Source organism: Elaeis guineensis, chromosome 13 (assembly GCF_000442705.2).
Source record: "Elaeis guineensis isolate ETL-2024a chromosome 13, EG11, whole genome shotgun sequence".
NCBI classification, from domain to species: domain Eukaryota; kingdom Viridiplantae; phylum Streptophyta; class Magnoliopsida; order Arecales; family Arecaceae; genus Elaeis; species Elaeis guineensis.
Genome location: NC_026005.2, coordinates 71,167,395 through 71,186,680, shown reverse-complemented (window position 1 = coordinate 71,186,680; position 19,286 = coordinate 71,167,395). Strand labels below are relative to the sequence as shown.

Below are 19,286 nucleotides of genomic sequence, written 5' to 3'. Positions count from 1 at the left end.
TGCTCGGGCAGTGTGGACTGATTGCACCTTGTACTTGCGTGATATTTAAAAAATTTTCCCAAGTCTGCTAGTGAGCAAGTTTTTGATGCTCGGGCCATGGACCTACACCTCGGGTTACATGTATGTGTGTATGATACTGTCATTCTATTTTGCCAACCTGAGATCTCTCTCTCTCTCTCTCTTTGAGGAAACCTGATATTTAGTTAAATATGCACCAGACTGGGCGTTTTTACTCACTCTTCCTGTAACACGAGCAGAACTGATTTGGATCCGTGAATACAATGAAGCTTGGTAGTGCAAGTGTTAAAATTGCCTCTGGATACCATCGTTCAAATTGAGACGAGTTTGTTGCTGCTATGTGATTGTCAGATCTGTCTTGAAAATCTAGGCTTCAAACAAACTTTTGCAATTAGACATAGTTTTTAGCTGCAGTGTGAGCCAGATTTGTGATCTGATCTTCAAACTTTGGGTTCTTGGTTTTGAAAGTCGACTTTTTAATGCTGAGGATGATAAATGCTGAAACTAGGCGTCAAGAGATGTCAGATGCACAGGAAGAAGAAACTGTAATTCTTTTTCCTAGGAAAAAGATCTCTCAGATATTATAAGAACTCATATATGCTGGAAAGCCATGCAGCCTTTTCAAATTTAAGTTGTACTCTTAGCCTGGCACCATATTTGATGAGGAATAGGTTTTAGATTATGATATTATGAACCAGGAAGGCATAAATTTGTTGATTGTTCATAACTGCCTGAACCCAGATATAGCAACTTTCCAAGAGTCTGATTCAAACCTGGCTTGCAGGGTTTAGCGACCCAGAAGGAAGAACAAGAAGAAATGAATGAAGGTCCCTTAATTGTCTTTAAAATCTCTCACTCTGATCGAATTTGTCCTGGATATCTGGGATTGTGCTTGCGAAGGGGCATATATTATTTCCCTAAATTGAACTGAGAAGTGGATATTCTTTTGAACTGGAGAATTATCCAGTGGTAAATGTGTTAGTTTTGTTCTTTGTAGAAGTAATTAATCTGCAAATCTGCCCATGATCCACTAAGCTCACCATCTGATACTAGGCTTGAGAAACTTTTTGCATGAACACAATGAAGGTCGTAAATATTACCTCCAATGACTTGACAATAAAGTCTATCCATTTCTGATAATATGGACATTGCTTAGTTTGATAAAATTTTCAAATCAAGAAACATGCAATGGAAGGTAGACTGGGTTCTCCATAAATCTAAAAGATATCAAGGATTTGGATACATTTGATTGCTCATCAAATGCATCAATTCAACTGATTCTCTACAGGTGAACTTTATAATCACATTGACAGACATTCCACAGCAACAAAATTTAAAGAAGTTAGCCCAAAGCTTGAGCAATCCGCCAGTTGACCTCTTCTGGAGATGGGAAGGAATGCAATATTGGAAGGAGAAAATGTCAAGCAAGTTTTCTTCAGAATATTTATATCTGCAATATTTAACAAAATGGCGCAATATTTAACAAAATGACCACTAGTAAAATTGAAGGAACGTGCTTGATTTCCAGGTAGTAAACTAACTAATGTTATATTAAGATTTAGTTCAAATCTTACTTTCATTGGGATTTGAGGAGCGAGACTATTATGGATACTGAGAAGAGTATCGCCTTTATTATTTAGCTTGTCACCTATGAACGTTTCCTACGGAAGAGGGAGGAAAAAGGCAATTCAAAAAATGTACAATATTTTCTACCTAAAAAAAAAAAAGGAATGTATATAATTGCTATATTGGGGCATGACTCATGCTAGATGACACGTGGACACAATGGCTAATAGTAAGGTAAAGAGAGAGAGTTTAAATCTGAACATTAATTGGGAAGAATGTTTATTTTTAGGCCAAAACTTGCTTGTAATTAAGAAAATTAGTCATCAAGAAATAAACTTTCTTGAGAGCTTTGTCTAAACGAGAAGGGAACTAATCAACTGTTCTAGTTTTCTTAGGTCATTTTGCCCTATGGATAATTTATATGCAACCAAGGATTTTATATCTGTTTGTGTGCTCAATAATTGAGTTGCATTTCTCTGATGCCTCTCACCCCTTCCCATCTCTCCTACTTTTATTTGGATATTAATTTATCTACAGATATTGGATTCAAAGTGCCCAAACAGGTCCCTAATAATAGCAATTGTTAGCGATCACAATGGATAGCAAATGCTTATGTGGTGTGATAAAGTGAGATAAGTTTTTAATGCAATCAAAGTAGCACTATCATATTACTACCCTAAGTTGATTGTTATCCATCCTTAATTTTGGGGACCATTTTGAGTGATCTAACTAGTCAAAGATTGAATGCAATACAAACTTAAGATGATAAGCATGCCATGTAGGGTAATGATTATTTTTTTAAAAGTTACAGATGGAGAATAATGAATAAAATGTCAAGAAACATGAAAAATGCATAACACCATTAAAATGATGCAACTTTGTGATCATCAAGGAAGTTAGAACTGAGATTGATATGATAGCCTGAAACTTAATTGCTCTCTGATAACTGTTTTTTGGTAGATTGTAACTAGGGTCCATAAGTTTAGAAGGGTCCTTCATATTACTTGGAATTTAGCAGTATTCTTTTATATTATTGAGTTTAAAGCTTTGTGATTTTGTGCCTAGATTTGAGTTATGATAAATTATACTGAAATTAGATGAGTATGAACAACCACAATGTAACAATATTTTATTCTTTTATAGGAAAAGAGATGTTAGATTACAAAGTTGGATTGAATGTAATTCCTATATAAAGCTTATGTGGATCGCAAATGCATGACAATTGCACTTGCAATTTTATTTGTACTGATGTATATGGGGCAAAATGGATAAACAACAATCTCATGTAATGCACTTAGGTGTTCCTAATTTGTAAGGTCACCGGCAGATCTTGCAATTAGGTGTTCCTAATTTCTAATGAAGTGTCTCTATGAGTCTCCAATTGCTCTCTTGCTTAGCTTACCTCATGAAATCATGTAAGGTGATCCAATTGAAAGTTGAGTTGTGTGTCCTTAAATTCTAATAAATATCCCTATGGAGAAATTACTAAGTGGATCAGATCCACCGCGAATCTAGGGAAAAAAATATTGAAATTATTTAATAAAATTTTTTCATCCTAAGTCAATAATTGACATGATCCACCTAATAATTTCTTGCCTCTTTGAATGTTTTTCTCCCATTTTTCTTTTACTTGCTTGGATTGCGTCATGAAATCAAAGTGGTCCAATTGATGGACTCCAAAATTAATTGAGCAAGGTACGATCATGCATCATCCAACATACGTGTCTGATTACGCCTGGCCCAGCAAAGCGACCGACCGACCGACCAGGTCTTCTGATTGGCCCCATCACCGTCTCGGGTGTTCCCACGACTCCCTTCTCCCATCTTGTCTTTATCCGCTGGAACCATTTAAACAAGAGAACCCACACACCGTTCCAGGTCCTCGTAGTCAAAGATTCCAGTGAGACGTGAACTCGGATTCTCTTGACCTGGCAGTTTATTATACCGTCAAATCAACCGACTGTGAGATCGGACGATTCCAGCCGTCTCATCATCCCATTGCCCAGGAGAGGATGATGATCGTCCACTAGTCTACCGACGGTTAGAGATCTGCTTGATGTGACACCGGGGCCCGGGGGGGGTGGTGGAACGGAGCGCGTTCGCAGAAATGCGTAGACTTATGCGGTGCTTTTCATTCAAGAAGGCGAAACATTCGAAGTTATAATTAATTAATTATTTTTCACTTTGTCGAAAAGGAGAGAGAGAGAGAGAGAGAGGGGATTCCGAGTTTGTTCTCGATCGATTCTGCTCTCACGAATCCATGGGTGAGATGACCGCTCCCTTCTTTTCTGATCCCCTTTTTCTAATACTTTTATAATTCTTTTCCGGTTTTTTATGCGATTTCTTCGATTTTTTGGGTCATTTTGAAGCACTGATCGATGGGAATCGGTGAAGGTTTCTGATTTTCCATGCAATTTTGGTTCTTGAGTTGTATTTCACTTTTAGTTGCGCTGTAGATACGAGTGGGGGTTTCGGAGTTTTCTCTTGCTTTTGGTGATATTAGTCGATAGGAAACGTCGAATTTTTTTTGGATTGATGATTTTTTTTTTTTTTTGAATTTTCCCCCTCTGATATGTCCTGAGGTTAGAGTCATGTATGTCTGTTTTGGGGTGGACTAAATGCATATTTTTCATTGTTAATTTTTTGTCCATAATCAATCAGTTGTTAATTTTTTGGTTTTCTGTGCATAGGTTGGTTAAGATTTACGTTTATGATTTTTGATGATGTTGGCAACCTTTTGAAGTTTGTGATGATTGTGACCAGTTGTAGCAAAAACGCTGGTTTACCCAAAAGGAAAAAGAAAGATTCACAAATTTTGCGGACTTATGATATTGGGAAATTTGGCTATTAAGTAAAAATAAGAATTTGTAATGTTGATGGGTTATTTAATGGTCATCATGAAATTTGTTTTTCTATACTATTGATGAATCTAGTCAGACAGGAATCATTTGGTGGCATTTCTTTGCAGAAACATAATATGATAATTGTTAAAACACGAGTTAAAATGAAGATATGTCTACCTAAGAATTGTTACTTCTAGATATCATTTTAAAATTTCTTAATATGTTTTTATGTGCATGCTCATCATGTCAAGCTTCTTCCATGTGCAATGTTGATGTTGTACATATTAGGGTGTATTTTTATTTGATCCAAATTACTTCTGTATCAGTCTTTGGTAAGATTTTTTCTTTTTTCTTTTATTTTTTTTCCTGAGAAATATGGTGGCACCTTCCAGAACCTATTCCCAGTGCATGTACTGATGAGAGGAGTTCCAATTAAACGTTTAGCTCTGTCCTAATTAGATAACTAGTTTACTTGTTCCCCTTCTCTTTTCAAGGGAACTCTTTGGGAATTGATTCTAGTTCACTCACTGTAACTAGTGGATCATTTTTCTCATTTGAGAGTTTCAAAGCTAGTACAGGTCTATTAAGTTTTATTTAAAATCCAATTAAATTGCGGAGCAGTTCTGCTTTTCATATTTCTAAACCGAGCAGAATAGAGGAAACGATTCATGTAGTGGATCCCGATTAGTTTGAGCTTAGGGCCTAGTTGAGCCGAGTTCTACTTTCGTATTTACTTTAAATTAATGATGATGCAGAAAATTGGTAGAGTATAAGGTGCTCCTGATTGGACCTTCCCGTGATGGTCTCTACAAAAGTTGCACTCAGCGGCCATTCTTCGAGTGACTTTCAAGTTCCAACCATAGAACCAGCGGCAACTATCTCCTGGTGCCTCATGAAATCAATATGTGATGAGAGCCTTGTTTAGATTCATCAACTCAGCACATTATTCTCAGCCAATCATTTGTGGGAGAACCAATCCATGTTTATGCTTTACACCAATTAATGTCATGATTGGTGCTTATGATTGAGGTGATTGAAACTTTTCATACAATCTATATTGAATGAGTAGCCAAAGCTGATAGCTTAATCACAGAGATCGATGAATTAATTCTCATAGGAGGCTGCTCAAGGGCTTGGATTATCCAATGAAGGTGAAGTTTCTTGGGTTTGGTGGTTAACTTGACACTGGACACTTCCTATGCTGGCAGGAAGAGTTGAGGAATTCTCTGTTGGTGCAGAGATTGTGCAGCAGATAAGATATAATATGCAATCTGGCTTACAGACATAAGAGAGGGCCAGAGGGGCAACTTTAATAGCAGCAGAAACCTGACATGAACGTGGCAAAATCTAAAGAAAATATTGAGGGAACACTGGTTAGTGTATACAAGTTTCGTATTAGCAAGTTCATATTATTGCTGATATGCTGTAATAGAAAAACCAAACACCATCTTATAGATGGAAGATAAACTCAATAACTGGAATGGACCTTTAAATTTCTCGTTTGTTGGAATTGCTTTGTCGGGGTTGTTCTTACAAATGCAGTGATAACAAACTTATGACACTTTTCTCCCTCACCACTTCTAGTCAGCAATATGTTCAGTAAACATGTATTTTATAGAGGAAGTTTATCATTCCAAACTCAGCAAACTGATGTGCTTTGTTCTAACATCTCTTATATCCAAGTGGATTTTTCCAATATTCTGGGCAAATTTTATGCCACTCAACTGAACAACCTTGTCTTTTTGACATTGAAGCCTATGTGACTTAGGGAGCATCCTTGGAAGCAGTCATTATCTTTTCCACTGCCACCACCATTGGCAGTTTTTCTTTTATCAAACCAGCATCATGCTTGCAGCTATAGATAGCTGGGATACTAATTCTTTCTAATTATGTTATTCATTTTTTTCTGTTATTAGCCAAATTTAATGCCTTCTATTGGGTTGGAAATTATTACTACTTGGTTATTTTGTTGATTGCAGATTGTCTCACTGATATTTGTTTCTTTTCCTTCTTTTTTGATTGGATAATATATACTTTATTATTTTAATCAGGTCACATGTTATAAACTGGTGGGATAATATTCTTGAACATTGTGTCATTGCAGCAACAATGGAGGGAGGATCACAGCTTTTCAGGGTGAAATATGTTAGATGATTGAATTAGATGAATTGGCGACCTGTTTCACTTTTAATTTTCATGCACCATCATAGATAACTGTACATTGAGCAGCTGGGTATGCCGATCTATAGAAAGTTATAAATGCACTCTTTGTGTAAACTGAAATCCAGCCTTGCATGAGTAAAGGCTAGTTTGATGGTAATGATGTCCCTTGATGTTTTTCATATTATATTTTATGTTTATATAAAGAACAATGATGTACTAACAGTTGCTATTCATTGGAACATGCATCAGAATTGGAGTTCCCAGATGTTGCATTTGTGCTTCAGTTTAAGTTTCAGTTAATGACTACATACAAAAAATGAGATAGAAATTTGGAATCATGCTTAATAATGTTGTAGCTTCATTTTGTTAACTTGAGACATGTCCATAGCTAATATACTTCACCCTCTCTTTTTCCAGATTCTCCGCAGATTGAACTACTATATCATGCTGTTAAAAATCCGAGTCTAAAGACACAAGTCACACTACAATTGCTAGGAGTGTCAGAGTTTTATGTTGTTCTGCATGCTTAAAAGCCTGACCCTTTTCTTGCGGACTTGGTGACTGCACTGGTAGATGGTGGATAAATAGTTTGCACAAGAAGATCAAAGGGTCCTGATAGATGTTTTACCATTACTCTTTCAGAGCTTTTATCTTGGATCAGCTACGGTGCTGACACCATTTTATTACTGAAGTTGATTTGAAGAACATAATGTGGATGATGCTATGTGTCTTGATTTCATCTTATGTCATGTATGAATTGGAACCTTGATTTCTGAGTTGGAATTCTTAAGCTGGATAGCTTAATTAGTAACAATGGGAGTGTGATGATACCACTAAGCTACCGAAAAATGAATTGGTTTAAAGAGAAATTCAGGGTGTTTCTTCCCAAATGGGGAAATGATTCTTCTGACATGGCAGAATTTTGGTTTTCCTTTGTTTCTTATATAACAACCGTGTTTATTGGAATCTTAACATTAACGTATGCTTTCTCCATATGGAGGCATAATACCAGTTTAAGCTGGATGAAGACTATAGCAAGGTCAAAGAAGAATCCAAAAACAAGGCATAAAGTTCCAGTTTCTGCTCATGTTTGGAGCATAGAATCTGGTTCTCGTGCAAAAGGTCTGAAGTGTTGTGCATGTTTAGAATCACTTTCACCACCTCAACCTCTTGGACAGATGATGACTTTGGATAACTACATACACCGCTGTGATGTTTGTGGTGCAGCTGCGCACATGATGTGCTCTTCAAGTGCACAAAAAGATTGCAAATCTGTATCCATGATTGGTTATAAACATGTAATCCACCAATGGACTGTTCAGTGGACTGAAGTAGCAGATCGACCTGAAGAAACTCCTTGTTGTAGTTATTGTGAAGAACCTTGCAGTGGATCCTTTCTTGGTGGCTCTCCTGTTTGGTCCTGTATGTGGTGTCAACGGCTAGTGCATGTGGATTGTCACTCAAGCATGGCTAATGAAACAGGTGATATTTGTGACCTTGGACCGTTTAAACGCCTTGTTCTATCACCTCTCTTTGTAAAAGATTTGAGCAGTACGGGAGCAGGTGGTTTTCTGAGATCTATAACACATGGTGCAAATGAATTGGCATCTACTGTACGAGGACATATTAACAGGAGCCAGAGTAAAAAATACAAGCAGGACTGTGAACTCCCTTCTGATTCAGCTAATAGCAATAGTACCAATGACACCTCTACAGAAAGAACCATAGATACTTATCTAACATCGAATGGCTCCCATGGTAATGGAGAATATTGTAATGGGGTTGCTGATGTTGGCGACGAGCAACAAAGTAGCGAAAGTGTCTGCAAGGGGGAGATGAAGGCAGTACCAAGCAGAACTGTATCATTCACTCAAGGTGATGATTCTCAGATATTAGGAACCAAACAAAGGTATGAACTGATTGATTTGCCTCCCGATGCTAGACCACTCCTAGTTTTCATCAACAAAAAAAGTGGTGGCCAGCGAGGAGAATCACTCAGGCACCGTTTACACATTCTCCTAAATCCAATACAGGTAATCATCATTAGTTATTTATCAGTCATTTGTAGGCAATTTTTTGTTGTCTATTCTTGGAGTCAGAAAGGCTAATTGGTTTGCTTGTCCATTTGTGTATCTGCTTTACATGATGAGTCAGAAACAAGCTACATTTAGCTTCTGCTTTGCATCTTGAAACATATACAACTATATTATGGTACGAAATATTCCTCATTTTATATGCTAACATAATTTTTCTTGTGTTATATTCCCCATTTAATTTGCATTATGATCAATCAGACATGTAAATTTGGCTGTGTAGCCAACTTTGTTTTGGTTATTTGAAGGAACCTGTTTAGCTTGGCATAATGTGGTGATCGCAACCTTGATTTTGACAGTAGATGGGGAAGTTGGGATCTAATCCAAAGGCCCTGGTTTGTTGATAATGTTCCCCCAGTTAAGTGGGTAGCAGGTGCAATGCGGGCAGAGAGAGGGGGGTGGGGCGGCCGTATACAGTGCCCTAAATGGTGATCTGAAAACAGATTGCTATTTGAATTCTTTGCTTATAAAGTTTACAAAGAAAACTTTAGATAAACTTAAAATGACCCATAGAAGCAGATTTTTTTTTTTAAAAAAAAAAATTATTTTTTAAAAAAAAATGGAGGTTCAATTTCTTTTGGTTGGCTTATTACTATTTTTTGTGCCTCACTTCCATAACCAGCCTAAACATGGAATTTAGTGTCCTAATATATTAGCATTTGGAATGACATTATGCAGTCCTTTATGAGTCAAGTGTGGGTCATAAATTATCATCTTTCTATGTTTTAGTCAATAAATAGCAGCATGGATCTAGCTTATAGAGGAGAAGGAATCTTGCCATCGAATACAGTTCAATTACCTGAATTAAACATGAACCAGTCTAACACCATATCTTCTCCACCCAAACTCTCCTTGTCAATTTACTCCTCATCTCTACTACATCCACTGCAATATGTGAAGAGGATTAATCAATTTTCTTCCCCCTTTACCTCTAGTTACAAGGCCACATTTGGTTGTTAGGAATGGTTTTTCTGTTCCTGGGAAATGCACTTCTGAGAACTGCCAAGAATGATTAGTTTGATTCTTGTGTTTGGATAAGTCCAGGTAAATCTCTAGGAAATGAAACAAACCCAGTAGTAATTTCAACTTTTAATATAAATATAATAATATTAATAATATAATATTCTTGATAATAATATTATTATGAGTAAAAATAATATTAAAAATACTTGTGGGAATCAGTACTCCCATGTCCAAACTAATTATCAAACACGAGAATGGGCTGGAGTTCTGGACAAAGATTTGATACCCATTCCCACCTCCAATTCCTGTCAACTGAACATGGCCCAAGGGTGACCACTTGTCCATGGCATCAATGGTCCAAGGCTTCGCCTATTGCAAGATGTGGCCTAAAGCTATGTAATACTAATTGAGTTAAAAATGATTTCCCCTCTTGAACCATTCAGGTAAAGGTAAAAATTGTTTGTAGACAGTTCTTATTTTGAAGCAGTTCCCACATTGTTGCATAGGCACTTTAAATTGTGGTTTTTGTTTTTATGTCATGTCAAATAGTTTGTCATTTGATGCTCACATATAATGCCATCACCATCACGTGCCAACTTTTGGCACTTCTTATTGAAGTTTTTGATATATAATATATGACTTCTGATAAAACTTTGGAGTTCAGTTGGTTTAATCATTGTATATATACATCCAAGTGCACATTCTCACACATCTATAAACTATAGTCATTTCATCTATTAAATTTCTTATAGTTTTGCATGTCATGTCTTTTTTGGACACCTGGACGCTTTTGAGCACTATTTCCAACCATGGATTTATTTAAAATGAACCTAATTGATAATTCTCCTAGGTATCTGAGTTGAGTTCAACACAAGGGCCTGAGGCAGGACTATTCTTATTCAGAAAGGTACCTCACTTCAGAATTCTTGTTTGTGGTGGAGATGGTACAGTTGGTTGGGTTCTTGATGCGATAGACAAACAAAATTATGAATCCCCTCCGCCAGTTGCAATCCTTCCAGCTGGCACTGGTAATGATCTTGCAAGAGTTTTGGCATGGGGTGGTGGTCTTGGTGCTATCGAGAGACAAGGAGGTCTCTGTACAGTTTTGCACCACGTTGAGCATGCAGCAGTGACCATTCTTGATAGGTGGAAAGTAGCAATTGAAGATTCATTATCCAAGACTGTCCAACCTCCGAAATTTATGAACAATTATCTAGGTACATGGAATGACCCTTTTATTGGCCTTGTGAAATATTCCAAGACCTTATTTTTCTTTGTTGCTAGGGATTGGCTGCGATGCAAAGGTTGCTTTGGACATACATAATCTACGTGAAGAAAATCCTGAAAAGTTCCACAGCCAGGTACCTAGCTCTCCATCACCACACCCACAACCCCACCCCCCAACACCACCCCCCCCCCCACCCCCACCTCCTCCCCTGACCGACACTTTTATGAAGATACTTCTACAAAGATGGCATACAACTTCCCACAAAGTTGTTTCTTGTTCTTTATCTTTCTGTAAATTATTTTGGTTAGATGATTCTTTCTGGATAGCTAGTTGATTTTATTATTATAATTACTTCTATGATTCACTCAAAGTTGCAGGTTGAGTCCACGCACCTTGGACTCATAAGATTTATCAGACTGGATAAAAATATTGTTCTTTTCCATCCTTTTTTAGATGTAGCACTATATCAACTCTTAACAAGTGGGAATTTGAACAGAACTTAAGAGCATATTGCTATCATGGCTCTTCATCTCTCAGAACCAAGCACAGAGTGGAAATGTAGTTTTATGGGGGAATAATAAGTTATATGTTGATGCTAATTCAGAATGGAAAAAAGATTTGAGCAGGCCCATGGTATGGGAACAGGTTTGAGACCATAGTTCAGTAATCCCTGGCTTTTGAAATTTTTAAGTTATACTTCATAATAGCAACCTTAAGTTATCAGCGTAAAAGCAAATTTAGTACCATATGTGTGCAAGCCGTGCTACTCAGAGATTTAAGCTTAGGCACTGAGGAATCATCTGAATAAGTCAAGATTAGTTAGCATAAAAGGAAAAGGCGACACAGTTGATCTTTATCTCAAATGAAACAAATGATATAGTGATAGAAGAATCAGCAAAGCACTAGATGATTAAATTTAATTACTAAAATTAGTTTCTATAGAATATAATGGCAACAAAAAATGCTGGGCCTAGAGGTTCCAAAGCATCATTAAGCAAGTACATGAGCAGGAGTTGGAGCAGCAATGAGATTCTAGAATAGTTATCGCACGCCAGCTAGAAGATTCTGATTATAAATGTCCACAGCATGTATTGCATATAAAATTTTATTGAAGTGTGATGTTTTAGAGGTCTATGAAAGTTGGCCATTTTTAATTTTCTTCCATTCCAGGACTATGGCAATCAACTTTTGCCTTTGGAATGGGTATTAAGGTTCCTAAGAGATTGTTGCCACAAGTCATGTTGAATAGCCACTTCATTTTGTGCAAGAAGTTTTTTGCATAACTTTATTAAAGTTTCTTTACTCAAACAACTAAGTGATTCTGTAACTTTGTCCTGAGCCCTCTATTTTTGTTGATACTGGATGGGTCTTATAAAAAGATGAAAGCTGATTTTGGTATCAGATCAAGGTAGATAGATGTAAGTTAACTGAGTTCCTTTTTTGATTGGAAATAGTTATGTTTTCTGTTTTATTTTGATTCTTTGTTTTTCTTAAATCTTAGCCTTGCTCTTGATGGTTTTTGTTGCCTTTCTGAGGAATTTGGATGTACTAGGTGATTCTTTTTTTTAAAAAAAAAAGTTTCATCTTTTGTCTGATTCCTCGATGGTTTCTCTGTTTTGTAATTCCATACGACATTGCTTACAGAAGCACAGGGTTAGTAATTGTCAGTTAGACAGCCTATTGCCAACTAGCCTGCACGTGGAGTCTTGAGATGGTTGTATGAGAGACCTATCGTGCCTTCTTAAGGGTTTTGTGGGGTTAGGGTAATAGGGGGCACAACCTCCATTATATAACTCAAACTACCTATGGGCTTTGTCTAATACATAATCACACACACCAAAAGAACAAAAAAACAGAGATTACTGATTCTCTCATGCAGCTCATCTGTTATGAGATTCCAGTTATATGTGATGTCTCAAATCATATTCTTCTTTTTTTTTTTTTTTTAATGTTTGATATCAAAATCATTCTGAATTTGCCTTTATTTTGCACATAAGCTCTTTTCCTATCCCTGATATGAGGTAGTTAAATACAATCTGTTTTCTGCTGGGTTTTTAAGATTTGAGATGAAAAGTTGGCATTTGTGGCACAGTTCTTAAACAAAATGCTTTATGCAAGAGAAGGTGCAAAAAGCATCATGGACAGGACATTTGCAGACTTACCTTGGCAAATCAGACTAGAGGTAGATGGAGTCGAGGTAGAAATTCCTGAGGTACGTTTCATATGGTTATCAATTTGATGAACTATTGGATGTCTATGAAAGCAATAAATAAAACTTTTGATTGTCTGATCAGTTTAAATCAAGTATCCTCAAAGGGGAGTACAACAAAATCCAATTACCTGTTGATGACAATTAGATCCTTGAGAAACATTATGTTTCCCCATGTGAAGCTGTAATTCTCTATATATTGGTTAGATGGCTATGTTTGACAGATCGCTTCTTTTTACTTGCATGCATGCTTGAACTTTTGACTCTAGCTGCCGCCCCTCCCCCTGGTCTCCATTATGTGTGGCATCACAGTCAGCTCCAACAGTGCCTTACCTGTTATGAATGCCTGACATAAACTAACACCATATCATCATGGATATAGCTTCTTTAGAATGCGAGCATCATGTCACAGGAAAAGAGCATCTTCCTCCTATTCCTGAAACATTTAATTTTGACCCGGCTACTTAAAATTCTGTCTGTTTTTGTTGCTAGTGTTCAAATTATTTCATTTAATGCTTCTTTCTTTAAGTTCTATTATTGCTGCCCTACTGAGGTTTCATTGGATGTGTTCAATATTTTGATGTTCCGTAATGCTTTAAAATTTACTGCAGGATGCAGAAGGTGTACTTGTTGCAAATATTGGAAGTTACATGGGAGGGGTTGATTTGTGGCAGAATGAGGATGAGAGTTATGACAATTTTGATCCACAGTCAATGCATGACAAGATGCTGGAAGTTGTTAGCATCAAGGGAACATGGCATCTCGGGAAGCTTCAGGTAGTCAGCTGAGCTGAAGCTTTTCAGAACTGAATTTGTAGGTTTTTGAAGTCGATAGGATAACAATAACATTAGCCTTGTTTGTGAGTATAACACAATTGTTGCACTTGTGACTCTTCGAATACAATAAACTCAATTTATCTAACAGATTACATGCTGGCACTAGGTTGGGCTTTCTCGAGCTTGGAGGTTGGCACAAGGGCAATCCATCAAGATTCAGCTTTTTGCTCCCTTCCCTGTTCAGGTGGATGGAGAACCTTGGTTTCAGCGACCTTGTACATTAGTAATATCTCATCATGGCCAGGTTTGACCCCTATCTAATGCTGTCTTCTTGCACATGCTGCTGCTGAGAGATTATAACCGCATTCAATTTTGACCATGATGAATTTCTTAGGCATTCATGTTGAGGAGAGCAGCAGAGGAGCCTCTTGGTCATGCTGCTGCCATAATAACTGATGTGCTTGAAAATGCTGAAACAAGCCGTGTGATCACTGCCTCACAGAAGAGGGCCCTCCTTCAGGAGATGGCACTAAAGCTTTCATAGAGTCTGCCAGATATCTGGAAAAGTTTTCTGGTTTCTGCAGCACTGCCAGATGCTGTCACGACAGTTATGTTTTTGTATATGATGCCTATCCAAGTGCAGCAACTCTTTGTCCAGTGGATCATCTTTCCTATCAGATGTTTCTGGCCCTTGCGATGTCAAAATCATAAATCGTTGCTGATATTCTGTAGATACCATGACATTTTGTGTAGATAATGGAAAATTGTAGTTCTAAGTTTATCTTCATTCTGGAGTCCTTTTTTTTTTTTTAACAATAGCTGACAATAGATTGAGAGGTTTCCATTCTCAAAGATTAAGTTTATGCATGCTTCTTTCCAATACCTTATGTTTTAAGGATTCAGCATGATATCATGTCAGATCTAAGAGACTTTCTAATTACCTAATTTGGGGTATTATCATTTGCCTCTCTATATTTGATTTCTTCTAATTTCTGTGAAAGGTTCTGTCTGGATAAATGTGTTTGTTGAGGTACATGCGTGGTAATTCTAAGGTTAAAAAGGTGTATGAACATGCAGGAATAGAAGCAGTGGAGAATAAAGTATGGAGATGAAGGGCTTTTTTTTTAATGCTCTTTTCTTTATGTGCACCGACATTCTTGAATTTCACTATTTTGTAGGGCCAAAAGTTTTAAGTTCCTTGGACTGGCAAATTGCTTGGGTACAGAAGTAGATAAAAACATATTTAAACTCATCTTCATAGATGAAGGGCCCTGAAGCATGTTTTCATGCTTCATGCTGATTGCCTTCTGAGTAAGATTCTTTTGAGCTTCTTTCAAAAGCTTTAGCACAAGTTTTTGACAATTTGTTGCTTCATGGTCAGCGAAGTTGGTTCCCCTTGCTTGTTACAGTCCTGGTGATTTGCTTCAGCTTCTTGCTCTTCTTCATGTTCAGATGATCGGGGCATCTTAGGTCAGAGTAGACTGATGAGCAATTTTGGTCTGTATGTAGTGCCTTATTAAACTGCTTTGCTGCAGCTCTGAACTCATATGAGTCATATAAAGTGCTGTCACCTCCATTCCTGCAGCTTGACCTCCATGGAGGAGGAAGTGCCCGGCGGAGATGGATTGCAAGGGCCCTGAGCTCAAGCCTGTCATTAAGTATGCCAGTGGTTGAATGCCTAGTGATTGGAAGGGGAGGAAAGGAAAGGAGTGGGTGTTATGGGAGGTTGTTTGGCCTTCTCTGTGGTTTGCATGTCTTTTAAAATGGAAGATGGTGGTTCCATTTGGGGGTAGGATGCAAATTTGTGCTTCCTTTATGTTCTTTAAGGCTTGTTTGGGTGGAGGAATTTTTTTTTCAAAAAAGTTATAGATTAGGATGATGAGCTTAATGATGAAATTCGTGCAAAACTCTCGGTATGTGACAATGTCTGTGACAAAAGCTAAAGTTGTATTTCAAGTTCAGGGTGGCATACTGAGGACCAAAATGACTTGTCATGCTAGGTGCTAAGAAGTGCACTTAACTATCATAGTTGCCAGCCCATCACCTGTGAGGGGGGTTATATGATGTGTTTTAGGTGCAATAGTTTCCAAGTTGGGAATCAGCTTTTCGATGTTGCGAATCATACCTAGCTGCGACATAAGCTATTCATGCTATCATGCTTCTCTTTAATTGCAGGAAAATATAATTAGCAACTCTATTCTAAGGGAGGCTAGCAGCATGCTACCCTGGCTGCATGCAACAAACTCCCTCTAGTATCACTTCTCTCCCCACCATCCTAGTCTAGATGGGATACAACATCTTAAGCCAATATATAGCCTATCAATGCATATCACTGACATAATTAGGGGGGAAAAAGGAAAAAAAAATCAGAAAATGAAGTATTAAAGTTATATTTAACCTCTCTGTGAGTTAAACGAAAAAGATTATGCCAAACAAGCTGCTATATATTTTATCACCATAGCTTGAATTTTGTAGCACAACTTTCCATGACATTATAAGCAAATCTTATGCCTGTGGGCATGTTTTAAATGAAACTAAGACACATTCAGGGTAAACAGGTGTGATCTAGAGAAAAAAGTAACCATGTGTCTCCCTCGAATTTAGGTGGCATGTACCGGGTCTTCAGCACGAGGACAGATGCTAAGTCCAATCTAATTAATAGAAGTTACTCCATGTGGCATTTCCATAGGACAGCCTAGCCAAGTCAATACAATACTATGGAGATAGATACATGAACCAAATTGTCTCACTTCAGATTTAGCCATATCTTTCATCAAAAAATAGATTTAGTTACAGGTTTGGTAGTTCAGCTCTTCCTTGATTGAAAATTTTACCTTTTACTTGCTCAAAGAGGATTTGATACTTGCCATGGGCACTAGGGGGGCACTGAATAAATGAAGCAATGTGAATTGAGGGTTATCTCAGTGGTCATACTTGGCTTAACAACTGGAATTTTTGGATTTGAGTCTTGAATGATATATTCTCAGAATTATGACCCATTGGCTAAAACTTGAATGGGTCTAGCATGAGAAGTAGGTTTTTTTTTTTTTGGTTTTTCTAAATATTTGATTCCAAAACAATTAATATAAATCCCTACTTCTTGTCAAATTGAATACCAAATGATATTTTTGTATATAATTATCTTTGATACTAACATTTAGCTATGTTTTCTCTTTTAACTTAAAAAATAGAAAATCAATTGAGTAGTAACAAATGCTAAATTTACAAGCATACATGGATGCAGAGTTTCGAGTGAGTTCACAATTTTTTATGGTCTTGACAAACAAAAAAAAAAAAATCATATAGAGTCACTAAAGTTAATTTATATGCAATTTGATTATTCTATAAATAAGTTAATCTTGAATTTTTATCTTTAAACATTGCATTTTGAGGGATAGAAATATGCTCCACCTAAATGGGTTTATTTGATTATTTCATTCAAACTATAGAACTGAAGGGTTTGTTAGCCTACGCATAAAGAAAATATATCTTACTAACATGTAAGCTCATTATTATACACAAAAATAGTTATATCTTAAAATTATTTATTGAACCCCAAGAAGAAAATGAAAATTATTTATTTGACATCAAAACTACCAACTCCATAAAAATAAAATCTTAAGTTATGATATTTCTCTATTTATCGAACCCCATCAAACTCTAACTAAGCAAAATTAACCACATCTTTACCTCTTGGAGTTGGCGTACGTCACATTTGCAAGTCAGCTAGATATTTTGGATTTTCTCTAATATTATGATAGTTAAATATCAAAGGAAATCCATACTATATTTTTTGATTGTTTCTAATCCACTAATATTTTATAAATATAAGGCAAGGGAGGTGTGAACTACCAAAACAGAAAGAGGGTGATGCTATAAACATGAAGTTTTATATTGATTTTTTTTATATATAAGTAATTATTCATATTTTTCATTTATCTACTCGGGACTAAAAACAAAGGAGAGTGGTGAAAGCCTTTCCTTTCTTGCATCTTTTAGAGCGAAGGTCTCTCAAAGGGTTACTATTTTTTTTCTTTAGAACTCATTGGATTCGTGGAATGAGAGAGAGTGTGGTCAATACAAAAATAAAAAAATACTTAATATTTGGTTGAAGTTTTCAACGAAGAGAGATGAGAAAGTAGTTTTTTTATGTGAATAAGATTTTTATACTTAATGAGAAAGAAAAATTCATATAAGATGAAAAAAATTAATTCTCATCGATTGAGAATTGAAATATTTATTTGAAAAAAAATACTCATGAGATTTTAAATAGAATAAAATAAATTTTTTTTATTAAGAACATAACATATATTTTATATAATTTTTTTTAAAAAAATATTTAAATAAACTTTAGCTATTCTAGAATGCAATACTTTTTCATGATTAATCAAATATATAAAAATTATAATTCCAAACATTCAAATATCAATTTTTTCAAAAAATATTAAATTTTTTTTTTCAAAAATTAAACAAACCCGTAAGTAGCCCAAAGGGGAAAACACTTAGACCGATGTGAGCCTTACAACAACAAAAATAATAAAATAAAAAATGTACAAGTACGTCCTCCTCTCCTCTCCTCTGTCTCTCCCTTCCTTTATTTATTCCATTCCTATCTGCAATCTCTGATGCAGTGTGCCTTACGTTTCCATCAGAACCATCGGTTTTCTGAGCCCATTTTGTGGCATTCCACCGACACAAATTTCTCAAGATTCTTTTCTCTAGAAATTATTTTGATAAAAAAAGGAAGTTGCCGATTCTTTACGCGCTTCCACTTCAGTCCTGAACTTTTTCTTCTCGCTTCGTCAGGCCCTTTCTCCTGTTTGCTTTTACCGGAAACGGTATAACATCAATGATTGTTTAAGCATCACATATGATTTTTCGCCTTTAATCTTTTAATAAAAAAATGGAAACTTTAATATGAATTTTGTTAAAAGATCCATTGACTTTGACCTTTTCATTTAAAAGTTGTATTTATTATTTTCAGAAAAATGATTGATTTGTGCAGCTTTAATATTTTTTTGAGTTTGTTTCGAATTTGTATGGTTAAATTGTTAATTTTTTTCTTTTTTGCATTCTCTTTATAGGAGCATGGATATTTTTGTGACATGATGATATTTTTATGTTTTTTTTTACTTTTTTTTTTTTTCATGCTACCATCAGAGGTTTCTTCCTCTCAAATTTCTTACGAAGAATCTTACTGTTCTAAATTTAAATACTTCAATTTTTGAGTTTGCTTGTTAGATATATTGCCCTTTTGAGGGTCAATTTGAATTTCCCTAAAGAAATGTACCAGAAATCATAAAGGATCAGCTGGTATTCATAAAATACTTAGAAATAGTTTTAAAGTAGATCAGCTTAATTTCCATACGAAGGAAAAAATTTCGATATATTTTTTTTTCTATATGAGATTTGGATCAATCTATTTTT

At 36.0% G+C, this 19,286-nt stretch overlaps 1 protein-coding gene across 6 annotated transcripts; it reads left to right on the top strand.

The window, feature by feature from the left end:
- The first annotated feature begins 3,727 nt into the window (after positions 1-3,727).
- On the top strand, positions 3,728-14,635 carry LOC105037025 (diacylglycerol kinase 1). Of its 6 annotated transcripts, none has more exons than XM_073247765.1 (9): positions 3,737-3,848; positions 6,532-6,743; positions 7,008-8,623; positions 10,497-10,863; positions 10,931-11,007; positions 12,967-13,086; positions 13,695-13,859; positions 14,026-14,163; positions 14,254-14,635. In XM_073247765.1, exons 3-9 carry the CDS (start codon positions 7,415-7,417, stop codon positions 14,401-14,403), a joined length of 2,226 nt encoding a protein of 741 aa, XP_073103866.1. In that variant the 5' UTR covers positions 3,737-3,848; positions 6,532-6,743; positions 7,008-7,414; the 3' UTR covers positions 14,404-14,635. The 6 variants fall into 6 exon arrangements, with proteins under 6 accessions (XP_073103865.1, XP_073103870.1, XP_073103866.1 ...); XM_073247767.1 differs by having other exon boundaries at positions 3,741-3,848; positions 6,479-6,563; XM_073247766.1 differs by having other exon boundaries at positions 3,741-3,848; positions 6,479-6,743.
- The last annotated feature ends 4,651 nt before the right edge of the window (positions 14,636-19,286 follow it).

Bases quoted from the DNA above. Each gene is read 5' to 3' on its own strand.
- LOC105037025 (XM_073247764.1), top strand. From the start codon at position 7,415: ATGATACCACTAAGCTACCGAAAAATGAATTGGTTTAAAGAGAAATTC. The intron at 13,860-14,025 runs GTAGTCAGCTGA...TGCTGGCACTAG, and splicing joins GGCATCTCGGGAAGCTTCAG to GTTGGGCTTTCTCGAGCTTG. The intron at 14,164-14,253 runs GTTTGACCCCTA...TGAATTTCTTAG, and splicing joins TAATATCTCATCATGGCCAG to GCATTCATGTTGAGGAGAGC.